Source organism: Girardinichthys multiradiatus, chromosome 19, assembly GCF_021462225.1.
Source record: "Girardinichthys multiradiatus isolate DD_20200921_A chromosome 19, DD_fGirMul_XY1, whole genome shotgun sequence".
NCBI classification, from domain to species: domain Eukaryota; kingdom Metazoa; phylum Chordata; class Actinopteri; order Cyprinodontiformes; family Goodeidae; genus Girardinichthys; species Girardinichthys multiradiatus.
The window spans coordinates 26,987,186-27,009,629 of record NC_061811.1 but is presented as its reverse complement, the minus strand read 5'-3'; the positions used below and the strand labels follow the sequence as shown (position 1 = coordinate 27,009,629).

Genomic DNA, 22,444 nt, shown 5'->3' with positions numbered 1-22,444 from the left:
TGGAAGTCTTGTTTTCCTTGTCGTAACCTGCCTTAACGTTTTGCCATCAGAACATATTTGAACCTCATCCAGACTTCCACAGAAACTTGTGTTTAAAGTTATGTAAAATCTGGACTGACAGAGGGAGTGGTGCCAATTTAAAACCTGTTAGCTTGGTTCTCAATCCAAACCAACTGCTGAACCCAATTTTCTGCCAGTCAAATTCGATTCAGTTAAATTGAGCTTTTCTCATATAGTGCCTCAAGTAGGCATGGGCTAGTGTAATGGTACAAAAATCCAAAGTTTCAACAGTGTTACGTTTTTTGTTACAGTCATGTTGTGAAAACTAAAGAACCGTCATTCATTACACCTTTTAAGCTAACACCATTTTAAAACTACAATCAGCAAGCTATAAGAGCCATTAAACCAGTAAAACTGGTATTTTTACTCAAATTTGTCATCCCATGAAAACCTCATACTGGCCAATGCCAAATCTCACTTTCTATTAACACCAACAGGCCTGATTAAAATTGAATTACATCCAGTTTATCCACAATCATGTTTATATTCAACTGAAAACCTAAATCCAATTGAAATTGTAAAAAAGACAAATAATAATAATTTAAGCTCAAATGATGAAACAAATGTCTGCATAAGGAAATTCTTCCAATTGTTTCAAATCTTGGCTTTGCTTCAGTCTCTCATCCTGAGCAACGCATGTGTTGTCCCACATAAAAGCTGAGGAGTAAAAGAGTCTTGTGGCTGTAGGAAAAAGTCAACAATGATCCCTAATCTCCTTTAGTGGGTTTCAAATTCAAACCACGATTTGAATTTGTGCAAGAGTGGGGTTGACGTATGCAAATCCATTTATAAGTACTCAAGTATCTAAGAACGTTAAGTGTCTGGTGTCTCGTAAAAAAAAAAGCAAGTATTTTTAGTCCCACTACGTATCTGTGTGAAAAAGGCAGAAAGCTCCCCTCAGCAGTTTAATCTGATTATCAGATTATCTGCTGCGCTGCAAGAGAAGGCTCCAGGGAAAGCCTTCAGCTGCCAAAATCACACCCCAACTACTCTAGACAGTCTACTCAACAGCAGGTTAAAGGCTGAATCATGGCTCAGCAGGACATAGTTTCAAAACCTTCACCACATACAGTTAGTTTTATTCACAATTACCACCTGGTTCAAAATACGCAGCCTTGCTGAAGTACATGTATTTATACCGCTTTGAGCTTCTCCCTATTTTATAAAGTTGCAACCACTGAACATCAATGTAATACATTGGCATTTAATGTGATACACCAACACAAAGCTGTTCATAATTATGGCATGGACTTTTTTTTATTTTTACAATATAAATTTGAAAGCTGTGGCCTGCATTTGTATTCAGACTCCTGTATTTTAATACATCTAAGTAAAATCCATTGCAATTAATTCAGAAGTCAGCGAATGCCTGTATCGAGTCCAGCTGTGTGTGATTTAATCTCAGCATAAACACAGCTGTTCTGTAAGTTTATAAAATAAAATGCTAAGCTTTGGATATCTCATGGACCACCGTTCAGAGAAAGGGAAGCTGGTCAGTTTATGAGAAGATGGATGGATCTGAAGATCATAGCATATTGATGTGTTTCAAATGACCCAGCCAAAGTCTAAACTTAATTCAGAATCTGTGACAAAACTCTCCATCATATCTGAGATTCAGACCCCAAAAGCATCGACTCAGTGGGGCTGAATGCAAATGTGTGCCACACTTTTCAGATTTTGATTTGTTCAATAAATATTAAAACCATATGTCAATGTTCATCCTCTTCCCAGCTATGAGCTACTTTGTGGTTGTTTATGTTTTATGAAAACCCAATAAAATACATTGAGGTTTGTGGTTAAAACCTGAGAAAATTTAAAAAGGTTGAAGTTGTGCAAATAACTATTTAAGGCACCTATGCCATGCTGTGTCATTTCTCAAATCAGTTTGAGGAAGTTGACTACAATGAACAAAAAATGCCCATTGCCTCTTCTTGAGGCGGAAAAGCTGCCGAACATGTAGTTAGCTGTTTACATGACAAGTCCTTATTATACTGACGAAGTAATCAACATTCAATAAAGGAAACACTGGGAAGGAATCAAAAGGTGTTCTGTGAAAACGGCGAGCTGTAAAGTTTAGTATAAGGTTGACTGTCCTACAAGAAAAAGAGAAACTGTTGTTAGTAGAAGAAGCAAAAAAGCTTTTGGGTAGCCCTGCTCAAATCCTCCCCACCCAAAAACTTCTTCCTTCTACAAAATAAAACAGAATACTAGAGAGTATTAATTCTGGACACTGCTGAAACTGCGTGAGAAGCACCAAGATAGGACAGATCACAGGTTCTTGAAAGATCTTTCCTGACAATTCGGTTTTACAGAGGAAGTCCACCACCACTTGGCCTCCACCAGTCACCAAGATGGAATCAGATAAAGTGCTTTACTGACCTAAACTGGGATGGGTGGGGCTTCCTGATGACCAATGTGTGTGGGAGTGGATCACTTCAGTGAATTTTGGAGATGAGGAGTGAAGGTCAAAGGGGGCTTGTGGGGTCTGGTATACAGGTTGTTTAGATATCAGGTCAATTTCAGCCTACATCTTGAATTCTGCATCTCACCTCCGGAGCTCAGGCCCAGTTTTGAATATTTCTGATATAAAATATATACTGTATATTTACATAAAATTACACTTTGTCTGCACTTTTCCCTTGTACCTCAACCTTTGTGAAGGACGGCCAGCCTTAGAGAATTTTGAGAGGGCATTGTCAAAACATTCCATATTTGTGACATTCAAATTTTGAGTAATGAAAGAGGTTGAATCGAGACAATTTACATGTGGTGTAAAACAACGATAACACTTAAGGGTCAGGAAATGCATAAATTAGTCACAAAATAGAAATACAAATGTATGTGTGTGTTTATTTATGTTCTCTTATTTACATGGATTTATTATTTTGGAGCAAGGTCAAAGACTCTGCTCTAACTGTTCTTCTTAAGTTTAAAGGCCTAGAAAGGAACTCCCAAAGAACTTTGGGGAAGTGCGTTTGGGAGAACGTTTAGCACCAGCAAGTACTGTAAGGACCTTTGTCAAATTTGTCTCCTGAGGAGATGAGCTATTTATGTTGAGGGGCCCAAAGTCTACAAGAGAGGAACTCCTGGACCGGGAATTTATGGACGAGGGTGAGTGAAAAGGAGACTTTTGTTTAGATGTGCGAGGAGAGAGGCCTAGCCAACCAAATGGCGATGATGGAGAAGGGACTTGCAAGTGTTCATTGGAGTGACAACGAGGAACTGGGATCTGTAACTGTGCAGGGACCTCAAGACGATTGGCACTTATGCATTCAGCGGACGAGTTTCTTTGTCTAGACAAATTTAAGAAGCCACTTGCAGGGCAAGAATGTGAAAAAGGATCCATTTCTTCATTATCTTGGGATAACAAGTGTGCTTTCAAGTTGTCATAGCTGTCAGCAGACTTCAGATTTTCAGTTGAGAGGTTTAAATTAAACGTTTGATTTGACGTAGAGTGCTGTTGGTTAGGAAAAGCATTCCCCCACTGAGATGCATTTGTCAGGTGTGGAGGATGCGAATCGCTTTCAGTTTCTATTTCTACCTCTATTCTACGCCGAGGTGAGTGAGTCCTCCGATTTGGAGAGGAACTAACCGATAGGTGCATGTTAGAAGAGGACCCAGACTGCGGTGTCTGGGATTGTCCCGAAGCCTGGGGATGAGGCTGAAGAGCTTCAGTGTCTGCAGACCCATGCGTCTCTTTGGACAACTGCCTTGGTCTTCCTATGCAATCCTCTAAAGCACTGTTCTGGTTTTGGATCTCATGCTGTTTCGGGTTAGGGACATGCTTATCTCGAGGTATCCAATGCTCTCCTGAAACACATATTTTAGGGTGCTGTGGAGTTTGGGTCTGTCCTGAACCGTGGGGATGAGGTTGAAGTGCTTTACCTTTTGAGCCTGCAGAGCTAGCTTTATCTTTGGGTGACCACTTGACTTTGCCTATGTGATTCTCAATGGGCCCTTTGCCAGCATTTTTCTGGATTTGGATCTTACGTTGGTTCTGCTTTGTGACCTGCTGATCTTGGGGTGTCCAGTAATTTCCTGAAACAAATAATTCAGGGACCTTTTTCGGGGCTCGTCTAATTGGTTTGTCAATGACCTGGTTTGCTCCAAACGATGGAGTTTTAAGTGCTTGTGCAGATGGTTTACCAGGAGCACTTGGCTGCTTCTGGACCTAGGAGTCAAAGTCAAAGTCCAACAAGCATTATTATCATAGCAACATATATTTTTAATCAATACATTTTTATTTAGACAAATCTCCTGAATAAATCATTATTATACCTTATGTAATAAACATGCTGGTTTGCACTTACCTCCTTGGCCCAGGCAGGCTTGTCATTAGGATTAATGGCATCCTTGAAATGGTAAAGCTGTTTCTTTTCTGCTTGCCTTCCCTCCTGCTGCTGCTGTTGTAGAGACACCAGGTAGGCTCTCTCCTGCTGGAGCTTCATCTGCAGAAGTTCTGCCTGCCGCTGCTCCACGATCTGTTTACGCTTGTACTCCTAGAGAGAGAAAGGAACAGTGAGGACTGAAAGGCATGATGTGTTGGTAAAAGGCTAAAAGACCATGTGGGTTGGTGTGAGAGTAAACATACAACAAAAGTTTTGGGTGAGGGCATAGGACATGAAAAATAGGGAATGGTCAGCGTTGAAGCAGGTCAAAGTTTATTGGGTTACTTACAACATTAGAATCTACAGTGGCTGTCAGAAGTTTAAATACGCTCATTACTGGCATGAATCCTAATAATGTTTGGCTCTTATTGATTAATTTCAATGCATTTTTTTAGGGTGGAATAATAGGATGAGTGTTTTTAGCAGATTTAGCATTGCCTTGCAGCAAGAAAGTCCTGGGTTACAAACTAGACCTGGGGTCTTTCTGCACAGAGTAAGCATGTTCCTCTCGTGCATGCATGGGTTCTGTCTGGGTACTCTGGCTTCCTCCAAGTCTAAAAACATAATTTGTAGGTTATTTGGTCTTCTGTATGAATTTACATGCATGGTTTTCTGTCTAGTGTGTCTCTGTGTTGACATATGATGGACTGACGACGTGTCCAGAGCGTACTCTGCCTTTTGCCCAATGACCGCTGGAGATAGGCAGCCTATCTCCAAAAGTTAATTTAACACTATCAGCAACTGGGAGGATGCCATGTAAGAAAAAAAAGCCTCTGGTCCAAAAACCACATCTTCAAGCACCAGTGAAATTTACAGCTGGCCACATGGAGAAGCCAAATTTATTATGGAGAAAAGTTATTAGGTCAAATGAGACATAGATTGAGCTATGTCCCCAAAAACACAAGAATCATGTTTGGAGAAGTCAAGGTGAAGAAATCAAAGAAATAAAGACTGCACCAACTGTAAAGCATGGCAGTGGCAACATCATGCTGAGGATCTGTTTTACTGCCAGTGGTATTGGAGCATTAATAGCTAGTTGGTTGATAAAGAAAAACAAAATGGGACAATGTTTCAACAAGACAATGATCCCAATGCACATCTATTCTAGCAGTTTCTGGAATGGCTCCAACCTCAAACTTAAAAAAATGAAAATGTATGGACTATGCTTAATTTCAAGGTCAATAGCAAAAAACCAACCAATTTAGCCATAAGGTCTACCAATTTTGATAGAAAGAGTGGTCTAGTATCCAGCCAGAAGTATACTAGAAGCTTGTTGATGGCTGCAAAAAATGCGTGGATTCTCATTGGGGATATATGGGTATTTTTTAATTAATAAAAGAATAATTATGAACCTATTTGGCTTTTAGAAAGTGCTCAGTAAATTCAACTTTGTCTTTTTTTTTTTCAAAGTAGGATAATTCAAATACATCATTAAAAGGGAAAAATCTGACGTTCATACTAATGATCAGTGTATGTAAATGTCTGACCAACACTGTAACTGTGTATTGGATTTTTTTTTTTTATGTGTGGGGAGATAAAGAGCAGAACTATCAGTTTTCACAGTTTTTAAGGTTCATAACAATGAGTAAAAGATGCCAGCCAAGCAAATGAGGAAGGGACTGGCCGTGGGACGGATGGAAGCCTGGCGATTGAGTGTAAAAAAAATACGAGGTGCTTGGGGTCATCATTTTGACTTCTGGAGTTTATGCTGGTAGGATCTCAAAAGCTCTTACAGAATACAGAGCAACCAGTTTAACTCAATGAGAGTTGAAGATGTTTACATAAAACAATTAAGTACATGACATAACTCAAAATATTAAAGGTTGCGCAACAATCTTCTATTCTCTCTGTGAACTTTCTCAGGGTAATCCTTTAAAATCCAACACATTTATTAAGCCTAAACATGCAACAGTTGCTTTCAATAACTCCGAAAGCAAAAATTCACATTGGTTTTTCCACACTTTTGCCACCAACAAACTGAGGGACTCAGAGTGAGGTTTCCCTCACAGTCAGTTTCCTTTGTCCGGCTGTCCCTCGGGTGCATGCAGCAGGGATGGAGACCATACGCCACAGATGAGGAGCAGTAATTGGAGAGACTATAGTTTACCAGTAATAATGCTTGTTCTTGTAGGAGCTGCTGCTGGAGAATCTCTAACTGCCTCTGTTCCTCCTCGAGCTGTCTACGGATATACTCCTGAGCAGCATGTTGGCACAGGGAGAAAGACAGAAACTGAAAATCTGGAAAAACCACACATAGGTGGAGTAGGAAAGACTGAGACAGAGAGAAAATAAGAGATAAGATAATTTTCTGATGTGGCAGTTAAGGAGGGACTGGATAAAAGTGAGGTCGGATGAAGTGAAGAAGACGATGTCTTCAATCACCTGCAATAACAATGCAAAAGAAAAGCCGAAAACAGATAATGGAAGATATCTTGTCAAATCAGAAAGAAAGCACAAGAGAGCAGTAAAGTAATAAAGACAATGAAGAAAGACATACAGAAAGAGATATCAACAAAAAGAGAAGTTATAGTTCATAGTAAGGACAAGAGAAATATTTAAAAACCATATGTACAGTGTGCAGCAAAAGTATTTAAATCTTATCAATGTACTTTATTGTGATTTTATGTGATAGGCCGATACAAAGTAAAGGAGAATTTTGAATTTAATTCTTTGAATGATAAAATGATAAAAATGTAAAAACTGTGGCATGCATTTGTGTTCACCCCCCTTAATTTGATTACCCATACATGAAATTGAACAGTGTGCCTTTATGGATGAAAGCCACTGTGAAAAGAAAGCTAAAATAATTCCTGCTTCCAGTTTGCCACAAGCCATGTAGGGGACATAGCAAACATGGGGAAGAAGGTGCTCTAGTCTGATGACATCAAAAATAACATTTTTTGCCCTATATGCAAGAAACGATGTGTGAAAGAAAACAAACACAGGACATCACTCTAAACACATTCCCCATCATGAAGCAGGATGGTGGCCTGCTGTGGGACTGTATGTTTTATTTTTTAGAAGAGATACTGGTCATATTTGATGGGAAATGTGATGCAGCTACACCCAGGGCAATCCAGGAACAAAACCAGTTAGAAACTGCAAAAAGAGTTTGCAGAGATTTGCCTCTCAGTAAGACAGCAACCCTAAAATTACAGACAGAGCTACAATGTAAAGGTTTTGTCAAAGCAGAATGGCCCAGCCAAAGTCCAGGCCTAAATGCAACGGAGCATCAAGGCAAGATTTGAAATTTACTATTCAGACACATTCTCAACCCAGTTTGACTGAGCTAGTTAATTTGCAGCAAATAAACTGCAAACATTTCAGTCTTTAGGTCTGCAAACCTTGTAGAGACACAGCCAAAATACATGCAGCTGTAACTGCAGCACAAGGAGTGTCCTGGAAAAAAAGTGACACTGGGAAACTGAAGATAAATGTACCCCACACTTTTCTGGATGTTATTTCTGAAAGGTTTTAAAAACCATATATAATTTCCCTCCCACTACTATGATTACTATGAGAAAAAGTGTGGAAAATTGACAGTGTTTGAATACTACAAGGCATTGTACAGCTCACCATGTATTATGCTACCAACAAATAAACACATTCATTGTGGCTAAATGTTATTACATAACATGCTATAACATATATATCTGCTATTTCAAAATCCTTTTGGTTCTCCATGGCACATCTGATATAAAGTGAAAAGAAACCTCTCGGTGTAGAAATACAAGGTAATCATCTTTATTATGTTGCCTGCAAAAACCCTTAAAGCTCTACTGGACACAAACACAGGATCTTCAAATCAGTAAAATGGAGCTAACTAGGAGTCAGAAAAGAATCCATTATTAAAAATGGGAACCTGTTCTCTGGCTGCCTGCCTTCTCTCCTCCTCCCTTCGGATCTTCTCCATTTCCTCAAAGTGTCTTTTCTCCTGCTGCTTCCTCAGCTCACGCTCTCTCTGCTGCTGCTGTTGACACAGAACAGATATTCATGATTTTCTTTTAGAACTGCCAAATAATGAACTCAAGGATTCTGCACAAATCTTTAAACATTTTTCTTTAACAAAGATTCTAGCAAAGAAATGGTATTAAACATTTACCACCCTCTGCTTTCACGGTTCTTACACAGTTTCAATTGATAAATTTCATATTTTTCCAGACCCAACTTCACTCCAGAGTTCTCAATCCTTCATGTCTATTTTAAAACATATAATACTAAAATTTGCCATAAATTTATGGCAGATAATTCAAGTTTGTAGGCTTTAAGAACAGGAAGGGAGAAAGGAGGGAGGTAGTAAGGAAGGAACAAACGAACAAAGGAAGGAAGAAAGGAACGAACAAACGAATGAATGAACAGAGATAGGACACAAGATAGAAGAGCAGAATGGAGTATACGAGAAAGGAAAAGACAGCAGGAAGAAAGGAGGGACAAAAGCAGAGAAGGATGGAAGGAAGGAAACAACATTTTGAGAAGTGTATAGACACTAAAGTCCAGAAATATAAATATTGTTTCACACTCTTATTTTATTTCTCCATGATTATCCGGACCTGAAAAAAATTCTGAAATCAAATTATATATTTTTTCTAATGTTTTTTCAGACACCAAAGGAACCCTGCACTGTAACAAAATCTTTAAATATGGATTCAAGTTGGAATTGGGATCTTAGCGCAGCTCTTACAAAACTTGGGAAAAAGTGGTGGGTTTATGATAGTTAAGACGCATCATGGTGCTTAGCTGCGTGTTGGGAGGCAAATACTGGTGAAAATCCACAGAGAGCACAAAGATTATGGGCTGAGGATTTAGCCTCCATATGCCTGCTCTCTGGAACTAAAGGAGGGACACTGGGGAAACTGTGTGTGCATTTTTCTTTTCCTCTTTTTCCTCAACCAAAATGACTAATTTGCACATTTTAACACTCAGGACAAGAACAAATTAGTTTATCTTAAGCAAATCAGCTTGAGGGATTAAATAAATCATATATTTTTGCAGCAGACAAGTGTAATCGAGTTGCCCTCTTGTTCCAGCCCCTCTTACCTCTTCCAGCCGTCTCCTCTGCTCCTTCTGCTCCTCAATGCGCTTCTGTCTCTCAGCCAACAGCAAGCGTTTGTGCTCGTCGTTCTGCTTCTGCTCCAGCTGCTGCCGCCGCTGCGCCTCCGAGCGCTCCTTGTTGGCCTGCTGGAGGCGCAAGAAATCTCGCCTCAGGGTCGACTCCCCTGGGACGTTGATGATGGAGCTGGGAAGGCAGCATACTTTTGAGTCAGTAAAAAGAGATGCTGAATGTGTTGTGGGTAAAGTTGCACATATGGTTTCAACTGGACTTGAGAAAAAGACTGACCTCGGTTCGCCTTTTTCCCTTTCTTCATCTTCCTCTTCGCTGCCGCTGTACTCATACTCTGTCTCATCTTACCAGGGAGAAAAGAAGGAGGTGAGTAAAATAAAACATTAACATACAATGATTTGCAAAAGTGTTCGCACCTTTTGGACTCTACAGGTCCTTCTCAAAATATTAGCATATTGTGATAAAGTTAATTATTTTCCATAATGTCATGATGAAAATTTAACATTCATATATTTTAGATTCATTGCACACTAACTGAAATATTTCAGGTCTTTTATTGTCTTAATACGGATAATTTTGGCATACAGCTCATGAAAACCCAAAATTCCTATCTCACAAAATTAGCATATTTCATCCGACCAATAAAAGAAAAGTGTTTTTAATACAAAAAACGTCAACCTTCAAATAATCATGTACAGTTATGCACTCAATACTTGGTCGGGAATCCTTTTGCAGAAATGACTGCTTCAATGCGGCATGGCATGGAGGCAATCAGCCTGTGGCACTGCTGAGGTCTTATGGAGGCCCAGGATGCTTCGATAGCGGCCTTTAGCTCATCCAGAGTGTTGGGTCTTGAGTCTCTCAACGTTCTCTTCACAATATCCCACAGATTCTCTATGGGGTTCAGGTCAGGAGAGTTGGCAGGCCAATTGAGCACAGTGATACCATGGTCAGTAAACCATTTACCAGTGGTTTTGGCACTGTGAGCAGGTGCCAGGTCGTGCTGAAAAATGAAATCTTCATCTCCATAAAGCTTTTCAGCAGATGGAAGCATGAAGTGCTCCAAAATCTCCTGATAGCTAGCTGCATTGACCCTGCCCTTGATAAAACACAGTGGACCAACACCAGCAGCTGACACGGCACCCCAGACCATCACTGACTGTGGGTACTTGACACTGGACTTCTGGCATTTTGGCATTTCCTTCTCCCCAGTCTTCCTCCAGACTCTGGCACCTTGATTTCCGAATGACATGCAGAATTTGCTTTCATCTGAAAAAAGTACTTTGGACCACTGAGCAACAGTCCAGTGCTGCTTCTCTGTAGCCCAGGTCAGGCGCTTCTGCCGCTGTTTCTGGTTCAAAAGTGGCTTGACCTGGGGAATGCGGCACCTGTTGCCTATTTCCTGCACACGCCTGTGCACGGTGGCTTTGGATGTTTCTACTCCAGACTCAGTCCACTGCTTCCACAGGTCCCCCAAGGTCTGGAATCGGCCCTTCTCCACAATCATCCTCAGGGTCCGGTCACCTCTTCTCGTTGTGCAGCGTTTTCTGCCACACTTTTTCCTTCCCACAGACTTCCCACTGAGGTGCCTTGATACAGCACTCTGGGAACAGCCTATTCGTTCAGACATTTCTTTCTGTGTCTTACCCTCTTGCTTGAGGGTATCAATAGTGGACTTCTGGACAGCAGTCAGGTCGGCAGTCTTACCCATGATTGGGGTTTTGAGTGATGAACCAGGCTGGGAGTTTTAAAGGCCTCAAGAATCATTTTCAGGTGTTTAGAGTTAACTCGTTGATTCAGATGATTAGGTTCATAGCTCGTTTAGAGACCCTTTTAATGATATGCTAATTTTGTGAGAAAGGAATTTTGGGTTTTCATGAGCTGTATGCCAAAATCATCCGTATTAAGACAATAAAAGACCTGAAATATTTCAGTTAGTGTGCAATGAATCTAAAATATATGAATGTTACATTTTCATCATTACATTATGGAAAATAATTAACTTTATCACAATATGCTAATATTTTGAGAAGGACCTCTATTACTCTTTGTCACATTCAATGTTTTTTATTGGGATTTCGGGTGATAGACCAACACAAGGTCTATCATTGTGACGAAGAGGAAAAGTGATATTTGTTTTTTTTCCTAGAATAGGAAGGTAGAAAGTAGAATAGGAGACAGATGGTTTAGTTACCACGCTCCTCTCCTCTGGAACCAGCTCTGAATTTTTACAAATAAAAAGTGTGGCATGCATTTGTATTCCCTAAAGACAGATCAACCAATTGCCTTTAGAAATCATCTGATTAGTAAATTTTGTCCATGCATGCATACTTTAATCTCAGTATAAGTACAGCTGTGAGCAAACGACATCATGAAGACCAGTCAAGACAGGTCAGAAATGAAATAGAGAAAAGGTTTAAAGCTTGATTAGATTACAAAACACCAGGAGGTCCATGGTAACTGTGGAGGACCTGCAGAGATCCACAGCTCTGGTTGGGAGAATCTTTACCTAGGACAACTATTTGTCAAGCTCTCCAATAATCTGACCTGTATAGAAAAGCCACAAGAAGAAAGTATTTGTTGAAAGAAAGTTGAAAGAAGTGCCATTTAAAGTTTACCACAAAGACGATTTTTGAGGCTAAACAAACTGTAATCCTGGAGGGAAACCCGTCAGAGGCTGCAAAAATGTCAGACTAGGGCAGAAGTTCATTTTCCAGCCAATCAAGGGTAATAAAATACAGCCAGACCTACAGTAGGTTGATTTAGATAAAAGCATATTCATGTCTTAAATTTGCCAACACAAAAGAACTAACTCTAATTGCGAATCTGTGGCAAGACCCGAAAATTGGAGTTCCCACCCACTCTCCATCCACTCTTACTGAGCTTAAGCTATTTCGCAATGAATAGACAAACATTTTATCTGAAATGTAGCAAGTGTATAGTAGAGACAAAAAGCTGTAATGAGAACCATGTGTGATTATCCTCCTAGCTCATAATTATGCCATACTTTGTACTGATCTATCACATAACAGTTTGTAGTTGTAATATTAACAAAATACAAAAAATCTGAAGGGGTTTGAAGTCTTTTGAAAGAAACTATAAGTAGGAGAGAAAAGGTAATAACCACTAGACAGGAAAACCATTTTGTTTTGTGTCATAGATGTTCCATTTGAATTACCCCTGCTCATTACCGACGATGGCATTCCCACCTTCTCATTCGTCCAAGGCACTTTCTTTGAGCCTCTTTGAATAAGACCGTAAATGGCCGTTTTACCGAGTGTAGCAAGGTGGAGAACATTAGCCCGAGAGCCCTTTCAGTCCAAACGGGCCTAAAAGCATAATGGTCGTAGAAAGTGCTAAGCTCTTCCTCACATAGATCCACGCATTCCTGTCTCCCGGATATGACAGTATGTTAGAGGGGGAAATTTACAGCCTCCAGGTTGGCAGGACGGTTTTATACAACCACCCAGTGTAATGTGGCTTCTTGGGGCAGTTAAGGTGGTGCTTTTCCCTATGTTGAGCTTCAGTCTATCACTCATCATCACTTTTATTTCTTGTTGCTACCAAAGAATGTCAGAGCTTGTGTGCGAGACTATGCATTTGCTTTCTTAAGAACCCCTTGTGTGGTTTTATGCAGAATGATTTGGTTTATAAACCCCCTAGAATGTATTTCCCTTTGGCAAAGCTTCTGCATACTGGCAGTCACCTTGCCAGAAAACAAAGCAGGGGTCTAATCTGCCTTATATTAATAGGAAGTCTTTCAATTGCATATGCATGCCCATATGTTGCCGGGGTTTTGGGCTGGTGCATGCCCGGGCGCCAAGCCCTGGCTCAGGGACCTTTGGTGTATCGGTGGGCATAAGGGCCTCCGAAACTGGTGGGTAGGTCCCATCTCATTGCAGGTGCTCCTTCCTTCAAGGAGCACACTCTGCTGGCAGGGAGGAGGGTCTGCGGGAGGGGGTGGGGCAGGGTCAACCTGGGTGTCCAATGTCTTATGTGCTGTGGGAGTTGTTTGAATGTTGGGGTGGGTGTAGGTTTCCTTCTGGGGTGGGGAGGGGTCGTTGGCCTTGGATGGTTGGGGGCGTTGTTTGGTCTTGGGTGGTTCCGGCTCGGTTTCTGGTTCCTTGTCTTGGTTCCGATTACTGACGCTGGTCCCTTTTCTGTCTGGGGGAGGGGGTTCGGAGGGGTCTGCATGGTTCGAGTGTGCGGGCTGGTCGGGGTTGGTCTCAGGGTGGATTGGTCTCGGCTTCCGGATGGGTTTTGGTTTTGGCTCTGTGGGCTCTCTTGCCTTTTGTGAGCCACAGAGTGGGCAGGGGTATGGGTGTCGGGCATGTTCTAGGACCTGGATGGTGCTGGCCTTCGTTTTTGGGGGGCTGGTGGGGGCACATTTGCGCAGTGTGAGCTTCGGTCTGGCTTGGCTCTATCGTTTTTGCTTGGCTGGTGCTGGGCTGGCTTTTTGGCTTTCTCGGGATCGCTTGGGTTCCCTTGGATCTCGGCCTGCCGGCTGGGGGGTGCCAGGCTCCGGCAGGGGGGTCTTAGCCGGCGTTTATTGGGATGTGGCCCCGCTTTGATGGAGGGGCTGGCCAGCTGGACTGCTTCATGGCCATGCGGGGGTAGCCGTGGTGCGCCATGCAGGGGAGCGTGTGGCCGGCAGGCTGGGACGCCCCCGGGTTTGGGGGTGGGGTTGGCGGGATGCCCGGTAACTGGGGCCGCCGTGGCCTTCTTTCCACTGCTTCCTTCTGTGGTCCTGGCCCGGGGTCGGGCGCTGGGCTGCGGTTGGGAGGGTGGGGCAGCGGAGCATGTCTTGTGACTGCACCGGGACGGCTGGCGGGTTGTGCTTGGCCTGGAGCGGTCCCTGGCCGGTGCATGTATCCCTCTCGTGGACTGGTGGGGGTTCTTAGAGCAGGGCTCTGTGTGGAGCTTGCGCTGTGTGGGTGTGGCTTCATCGGCTTCTCGGCCACGGAGTTCACCTGTGGGGCTGTGCCCCTGCGGGGGTGGGGATTTGTGGCGTTTGGGTTCGGGGGGATGTGTTCAATATCGGTGTCCTTGTTGGGGGTGGCCCTGTGGGGAGGTTCTTGTTGGGGTTCACTGGGGGTGAGAGATTCATGGGGTTGGGATCGGAGCTCGTTGGGGGGTCGGAACTGCTCCGTCCTGGGGTGGCTCCGGTTGGCGGGTTGCTTTGGGCCATGTGGACCCCTCTTTTGCACATAGCCCCCTCTCCGGAGGTGGGTTGGGGTTGTTGGGGACTGGGTTGGGGGGGGGGGGGCAGGAACTGGGCCGGAGTCACCCGGGTCTGGGCAGTACCGGCGCTGTCTGCCTGCCTCTACCCCAGGAGGGTCCGGGGGCCGGTTGCCCCGAGGGGGTACCGGCGCCTGGACCTGGGAGTATAGAGTATGCATGGGGAGTGAGTGTATGACGTCCATTGTTGTTTATCCTTACGTTGGGTGTGAGTGATTTTATGTGTATGCATGAGGGTGGGAGTGGGTGATTGTGACTGCGTGTGCCTGTTTTTTTTTTGGTTTTTTTTGCGACAGGTTGGGTCTTGAACTGCTCCCTCTCCTGGATCAGCTCCTCCCCGCCACACCGCCTGCCGGTGGTTGGAGTCTCTGCCCGCTGGTGTAATTGTGGTTCTCGGTGTCCGCAGCCGGGTGCTTTGGTGTGGGCTGGCTCACTCCCGGTGGCTGCTTGCCAGGGCCTGGCCCCCTAGGCTCTGTCGGGCCTCTGCTTGGGGGGTGGTGTGTCCCGGGGTCTTGGGCCTCTGGATCCATGGCTGGATCTGCCCGGGTGTGGACGGTTGCCGGCAGGGCCTGTGGACTCGTCGCTGCGGCTCCCTTGGGCTTCTGCACTGTCGCTGCTGGGTGGTTCCCCTGGGACTCTCCACTGCTCTTCTCTGGGGGGGTTGCGGTAGTCCCGGCGGTGGTTCTCCTGGGGTTCCTGTGCTTTGGGGGGCCTTTAGATGTCTGTGGCTCAGATTTCCTCAGTGTCCGTCCAGGGACCATGGGGCAGGCCTGTGGGTCATCACACTCGCTATTGCATATTTTTGTGGAGAAGCCTTGTATACAGGAGCGCGTCCACACCCATTCTCACAGGTGTTGAGCTTCAGGTGTTGACAGATACACAGACTTTATTTGGGCTGCACCTCTCAATAAGTACATTTTACATTCAGAATTACTGTGTGCTATTTTGTTAAAAAAATAAAAATAGAAAAAAAACAGCTGCAGGTGTATAAGCAAGCAGGGTGTAATCTTGTATTCTCTTTATCCTTCTTTCTCTCCTCCACTCTTTCCTCCTTTTCTCCCCTTTTTCCCTATCTCTCTCTTTTTTGAGCTGTTTTTTTCCTTTTCATTTCAGTCTCTGTGTCCGTAACAATTGAAATATTCCCAAAGAAGTTTATAATAAAGTTTATTTTATAAATATCAAGCAGAGCTTTAAAGCATTAGCTGTGATGCTCTGCTTGTGAAAGTAAATCTGTTGGGCAATTTCTTGGCACTCAGACAACAATTCTGAGCGATACTCTGCCGGACAGGACACGGTAAAAACAAAAAATAATTGCATGTGCAGATTTTTTTTTTTACCTCTTATTTATGATTCACTTTCAATTGCATATATGAACTCTGATACCCATGAAGCTTATCTCTAGTGCCATCTGATTAAAAAAACAGGTTGAGGTTAAGCAAAGAGCTTGCCTCAGGGTTGTTTTTTAGCTCAATAATGCAAGTAGAATGCAATTCATCATGTCATACAAGTTTACTCTTTCATTACTGCATGTACTTTGGTACATACTGTAGGTGTAAAATGAGACAATATTTGTTATAACCACTTCCCTTTTGTGTAATTCTTTACCATCTTTTTGCATGTTTCCACTGGTATTTCGATATTTAATCTTTGATGATGTGTTCCAAGTCTTTAAGGCTGGAAGGCCTCCTTGTAATCACCCTAATCTTTAGCTCCCACCACAAAGGTAACGGATTAGCAGACAAGGGTCCGGATCCGGACCCACATGCCGTCCAATCCGGACCCAACCTGATTTTAAACATTTATATATTATTGCATGTTGTCCAACTGTGTCTAACTTCACTTCCGCCACATCTCATGTTAATATGGTATAGCCCAGCGGAGCGTCTGGCCCCGGGCTGCACCTGATGCAAGTCAGGCAATGAGCTGCTTCAGTCGGGGCTGCTGCTGCTACCCTAACCTCATTTACGATGTAGATATAAACATTTTATTCCTGCCGGCTGTGCATCTGACTTTTGAAAAGGCGCAAAGGCAGCTATGTGGGTCAGCGACATTGTGGTCCACACTCCCAGCCAGCTGGTGGCAGTAATGCACCACATTGTTGTATACCATGCACCAGAAAACAACAAAGAAGCTATGTGGGTCCTTCAACGCGGGTGGCTAAGTTACTGGGAGCTCACGCTTGCCGATAGTACAATGACTTGGTGCACAGATGAGTGAGTAAAAGAAGATGGCTTCATCTTTCTGCTCTAGGTGGAGGAGGACGCTTTTTCTCTGTCTCCCACACCCCTCCCATATCTGCCCTGTTTCAGCTCTGTGTCTTGTCTTCTTTTTGGAGCCTCTTTTTGCATATCTTCCAAATTCTTAGTTATGGATTTGGTCAGCTGGTCTCTCAATGCAATTGATCAAATTTTCTCGATGAGAAGACAGGGTGAAGGAGAGCCCAACTTGTCCGGACTGGACGCTTTTCTCTGGATACACAATGGACTCCTGGCAGAAGTGGAAGATTGTGTGTCTGTCGATAATGTCAGTCGAGGATGTTGAAGATGTGTATATAATTGGATGTTTGATATCAGGATTTCTGCTTTTTGGAGTCAGCGGTTACCTGGCATATCGAGAACTTCGGAGAATGTCAGCAGCTGTTCTGGCCATTGTAAGGCTGCCTGGCATGTGTGATGGGATCTGCAGGGCGATCAGCACTCTAACTGAGATGTTACGTGAGCTGGATTGCAGACTGGATGTGATCCTTAGGATCGCAGGCAGGTTGCGGTTCCTGGACTCAGGGGTGAAATGGGATAAATCTTGGAGAAAGTTGTTCGCTCGGATCTGGCGAAAGACCATGAATTTGGCTGTTTGGATTCGCCTTTGAGAAGCACCAGCGAGACTCTCAAGGCTGACGGAAAATTAAGAGTCAAATAATTATTGTTTTTCTGAATCTGGCTCCCCTGCACGGCCTCGATGGCTGGCTATCTTCAACTTCTCCTGGAAGTTACGTAAACATGACGCTCTGCTCCCTCTGCCCCCCTCCCTTCCCTGAGGACATCTGTGGACCTGCTCAGAACTTTGTGGCCGGTTGATGAACACTCCAACGTACCATCAAGGACAATGGCCTCTGGGACAGTGATTCATGGACTTACTTGCACACACACTTGCACACACACACATGCTCAAGATTAACATATGCACCCCTCACACCACCTTCACCGTTCCCAGCATGATGTTGTTTTGTCAACTTGTTGCTTCTTTGTGCTGAGGTTTTTTGCAATCTCAAACGGTATCCTGCTAAGGATAAAGTGTGAAATATGATTTTTTTCCCTCTACTTACCTAATGTGGCCTCTTTTCTCATCTAACAAGGGCAGCGCCTGTGAGTGGGCAGCAAAGCCTCAGTGACCCGTCCCCCCCTTGTCTTGTGTCATGATGTATGTTTGGATGGGTTGTACTGGAATTCTAATTTCCCCTCGGGGATCAATAAAGTATTTGAACTGAATTAGAATTGAATTGAAATACGTAAAGCGGTCTATGAAAATCACACATTTTAAAAATGAATGGACAGAAGCATACGGTCTCTAACAGCACAACTGTGAGCACAGTGGATTTTGGGAAAACACAAAAAGCCTTTCACTGACTGGGAAATGATCACAGAGTGCATGGAAGCTGTGGCAGAAAGATGGAAAAGAAGGACAACAACTTAAGGAAAAGGTGAAGCAAATTGCCCTGCCTGTCACAAGCACAACAAGGAGAGCAGAATTATACCAAGTTGCACAGACCCAGCTCGACTGATCCATTCAAAGTGTGTTTAATATTGGTACTTAATTTGGATTGCTCTTTTCTGTTTAGCAGATGATTGCAAGGACATTTGAACAATTGTTCAGTAGTTAAAAAAACTATAGTGTTAAATAAATGTTAAATGAAGATGAAAGAAAATATTTTTGTCTCTTGATTTAAAATGTTCTGACCTCAAAGTGTTTGGATGAGGGAGGGAGTGGACCTCCTGCTATTTTAACTGGGGACCCCTGATCTACTAGATTCAAGTAAGGAATATAGCTAGATCACTGCAAAATTTAAATATTAATACCTATCAGAAGAAAGGTGCTAGTAAAATTTGAAGATCCCTTTAAACCTATATGTATCTCTCCATGGTGACAGGAGTTTAACATTGACATGGATTAAGAAGGGCTAACCAACCACCTCCCTCCCTCCAAAGTCAAGAACTTCAAGCTTGATTGAAATAACTCGACTTGCTAGCTAGTTAAAACTGGAATGTAGCTGGTTCTTGCAGTGCTAATCCCAAACACGCAACTGAACTGGTTTTGGATGGGATAAGGCGGATCAACATTAAATGTGTGGCCTATGCTTAAAAGCCAGGTTTGTGCTAGGAAACCAGCCAACTTAAATGAACTCTACCTAATCTAATAAAATTGGTAAAATGTCTAGGCAGAATGATACCAACAGATTGTTGATGGTCAATCAAATTCTAACCAAAAGTGTAATTCTCTTCTAAATATCAGCCAGGTCCAACCACATTTGAATCTTAAATATTTTATGACACATCCAAACATTAAAGGTGAAACAACTTTCCTCACCCCTCTCTCCTCTCTTCTTCTTCGTGCGGTCAATGTGGTCCTTCAGCTGGATGCGGAGGTGCCTCTCGTTGGGAAGCTCTGTGATGAAGGGATGTGAAAGGAGTTGTTCTGTGCTGGGCCTCTGGGTGTGGTTCTTCACCAGAGTGTTTTCAATGAATGACTGAAACTTCCTTGACCTAAAATCCAACATATATAAATCAGAATCGTAAGTCAAAACTCCTTGTTGAACCAGCAAAACTAACTGCAGTGTATACATAAACTATTAGATGTTTTTGAATTATCAACCAACATGATGAAAATATAAATCATAATTCACACTCACCACTTCTTTGACTTGAGTCTGGGGGCTGGATTGCGTGGAATGAGGAAAAGGGCTCTCATTGGGTGCATATCACACAGTGCTAAAGAGGAAAAACATTGGGTTACATACATACATACATACATAGGAAAGTAAGCCAGGCTTGTTCTTTGAATTTTATTATGACGGACATTATCGTGATGCACAGCAAAACCCAATACATAAGCTGTTAATACAAAAAGCTAAGTGGAACATGTTTTAATCATGGTAAAAAGTGACTCAACATGGGTTGAGCCATCTTTTACAATGAGATGGGCTGTTACTAGGGATGTCCCGATCAACAAATCTCTAAATCATTGGTGTCAGAATCGCCAGCTATAGTCAACCCTCGAAAGCTGTTGTTGGTTTACGGTATTTCATATCTGATGACTGCCAGGGAAATCTGGGTGTTGTCTAACAATAAAAAAGTTTTCTATCTTTTATAATTATAATCACAATGAAGGTAATACTACTGCTGCAGCTTCATGTGATCTGCTCTCAACTGTCCTTATATATCCCCATAGAGTTTTTGGTGTAGGGGGAGAGATTCATAGAGAGCACCAGAGGGACTAGTTATTGAATTGTATGGTGAACAAAGAAATGCACCAAGCTAATGTAGCAGGAGAGTAAGTTTTATTTCTACATCCCTACATATCCGTACTGGAACCACACTAAAATATGCCAAATAATCAATGAATCATATCAGATTACAGAGGAAATGTGCTATTGTTAGCCTAGCACTGCTCTGCATGAAAACACAATCAGCAGGAGCAAGATATGAGATTACTAAACACTCCAGCAAGGCATAAGCTGCTGACCAATATCAGGGTAAATCAAGCTTTTAAAATGATACAGTTTCAAAACCACAAAACCTCCCCATCAGACTGTTCCTACAGTTTATGTTATTTTAACAAGACAATAACCTATTTTGGGAAAAAAGTCTGCTGTTGTCAGGAGAAAAGGATCCTTAATGACAAAGTTATTCATTTAGGACAAAAAATCCTGTTTAGGCCACCCATAATCTTTCCCAAAGTCAAAAGATATTCCCTCCCCCATATCAACAACTGTCTGAGCACCTCTAAGGACAGAAGATAGAATAGACATCAGCCCAGAAATTTGACAACTAATTCTTTTTTTTTCCATCAATAGTATTATGCATTCAAGCAAACAATCTGCCTCCTGATTAAAATAACCTACTGAAGACATCAACAAATAACAGCAACAGAGATGTAGGGTATTTATTGGGCACTTACGCGGTGCTCCTTCAGCCATTTCCATTGCTGTGATTCCCAGTGACCATAAATCACTCTGCAATGAAGGGAGCATAAATACTCAGACTAATCAAAAAAAAAAAATGAATAAGACACATGCATCCCCAGAGGAATGCAATGTGGACATTTTACCTTGCAGTCATAGGTGGCTTCAGGGTTTTCATCACAGGCAATAACCTCTGGTGCCATCCAGTACGGTGTCCCAATAAATGTGTTCCTTTTTCCTACTGTTCTGTCCATCTGAGCCGAAACTCCAAAATCCACTACAAACACAGAAACAAACTCACTGCAGGACTCCAAATCCGTTTGAATAACAAAACCTGCAATATGTTGACAAATCTAAAAATACACAGTAATGAAATCTTTTCTGGGCATTGTGGAAAAAAGCAGAGAGATTCCCTTCTTCAGCATTTTGCATCTTGAACAGCGTATCGGCGACAAAGAGATGAGTAAGCTGGCATTGAGCATAAAAGCGAAAATAAAAGCCCCAAAGTACCACAAGCATGAAACCGTATAGCCCCTACTGCCCTCCCAACCACAAAGTTGTTCTGTCAAGTGGGGGTCGACTGGCTCACCCAGTTTGACCTCGGCGTTCTCAGTCAGCAGCACGTTCTGTCCTTTGATGTCTCTGTGAATGACCTTGTGCTGATGGAGATGAGCCAGACCCTGCAGACGCAGACAGCTATGAGCCATGAAGGAAACTGAGCCAACTACCGATTATTATTCAAGAAAGAGCTCAGAGCAAAACAGGGAAGTGTCCTTCAGCAGCCCCAGCAGTTCCAGTGATGCTACTGTGCAGCTGACCTGGACCTCTAACTGGCTTGATTAGGGAAAATATTAATCTAACATTTTGACCTTTCTTCTGAAGCTCAGTAAGATTGGATGGAGAGCATTTGCTCTCCCGCTTTTAAGTCTTCCTGTAGATTCTTAACTGAATTAAGGTGAATGGGCTATTCTAATACATTAATATAAAATAAAATCAATCATTCCATTGTAGCTCTGGATTATTTTTAGGGTCGCAGTCCTGTTGGAAGGTAAAATTCTGCCTCCATCTTAAAGTCTTTTGCAGCCTCAAACAGATTTTCTCCCTGGATTTTCCTGTTTTTATCTCCACCTATCTTCCCATCAACTGCAACTAATTCTTTTTGCTGAAAAAAAGCATCCCCACTGCATGATTCTTACTCTACCATGTTTCACAGTGGGGATGGTGTTTTCCTGCCCACAGCCATCAGCATCTACAACGGCTCTTTGAAGAAACTTTCATAATGAGCTACCACAACATTTAATTTCCCTTTGGGATTAATAAAGTATTTTTGAATTGAATTGAATTGAATTAAGCCTGACGTGCATGATTAGTCTTCTGGCTCCTAGATCATTTTGCATGTTGGCCAAAGACTACATCTGATCTGGTGTTTTCTGAGCACCTTCTTTCACAGGTTTGCTGCATCCCCCACATGGGCCAGAATGAAAACAGGACGAAGCCTTTAGTTTCCAACTGACTGAAAAC

The 22,444-nt window shown here is 42.7% G+C and overlaps 1 protein-coding gene across 16 annotated transcripts in view; it reads right to left on the bottom strand.

Annotated features, from left to right (window-relative positions):
- Window positions 1-22,444, bottom strand: part of tnika (TRAF2 and NCK interacting kinase a) — a 96,198-nt gene that overhangs the window by 17,551 nt on the left and 56,203 nt on the right. For 6 of the 16 annotated variants that reach the window (XM_047345005.1, XM_047345008.1, XM_047345007.1 and 3 more), the window contains exons 6-16: window positions 21,513-21,603; window positions 21,070-21,200; window positions 20,920-20,974; window positions 19,652-19,730; window positions 19,330-19,505; window positions 9,787-9,853; window positions 9,486-9,684; window positions 8,311-8,418; window positions 6,556-6,642; window positions 4,371-4,559; window positions 3,653-4,231 (exon numbers count right to left, since the gene is read on the bottom strand). In XM_047345005.1, coding sequence (XP_047200961.1) covers window positions 3,653-4,231; window positions 4,371-4,559; window positions 6,556-6,642; window positions 8,311-8,418; window positions 9,486-9,684; window positions 9,787-9,853; window positions 19,330-19,505; window positions 19,652-19,730; window positions 20,920-20,974; window positions 21,070-21,200; window positions 21,513-21,603 — 1,761 coding nt within the window. The remainder of the gene's footprint in view (window positions 1-3,652; window positions 4,232-4,370; window positions 4,560-6,555; window positions 6,643-8,310; window positions 8,419-9,485; window positions 9,685-9,786; window positions 9,854-19,329; window positions 19,506-19,651; window positions 19,731-20,919; window positions 20,975-21,069; window positions 21,201-21,512; window positions 21,604-22,444) is intronic. The other 10 variants (XM_047345013.1, XM_047345016.1, XM_047345019.1 and 7 more) reach the window with 6 other exon arrangements.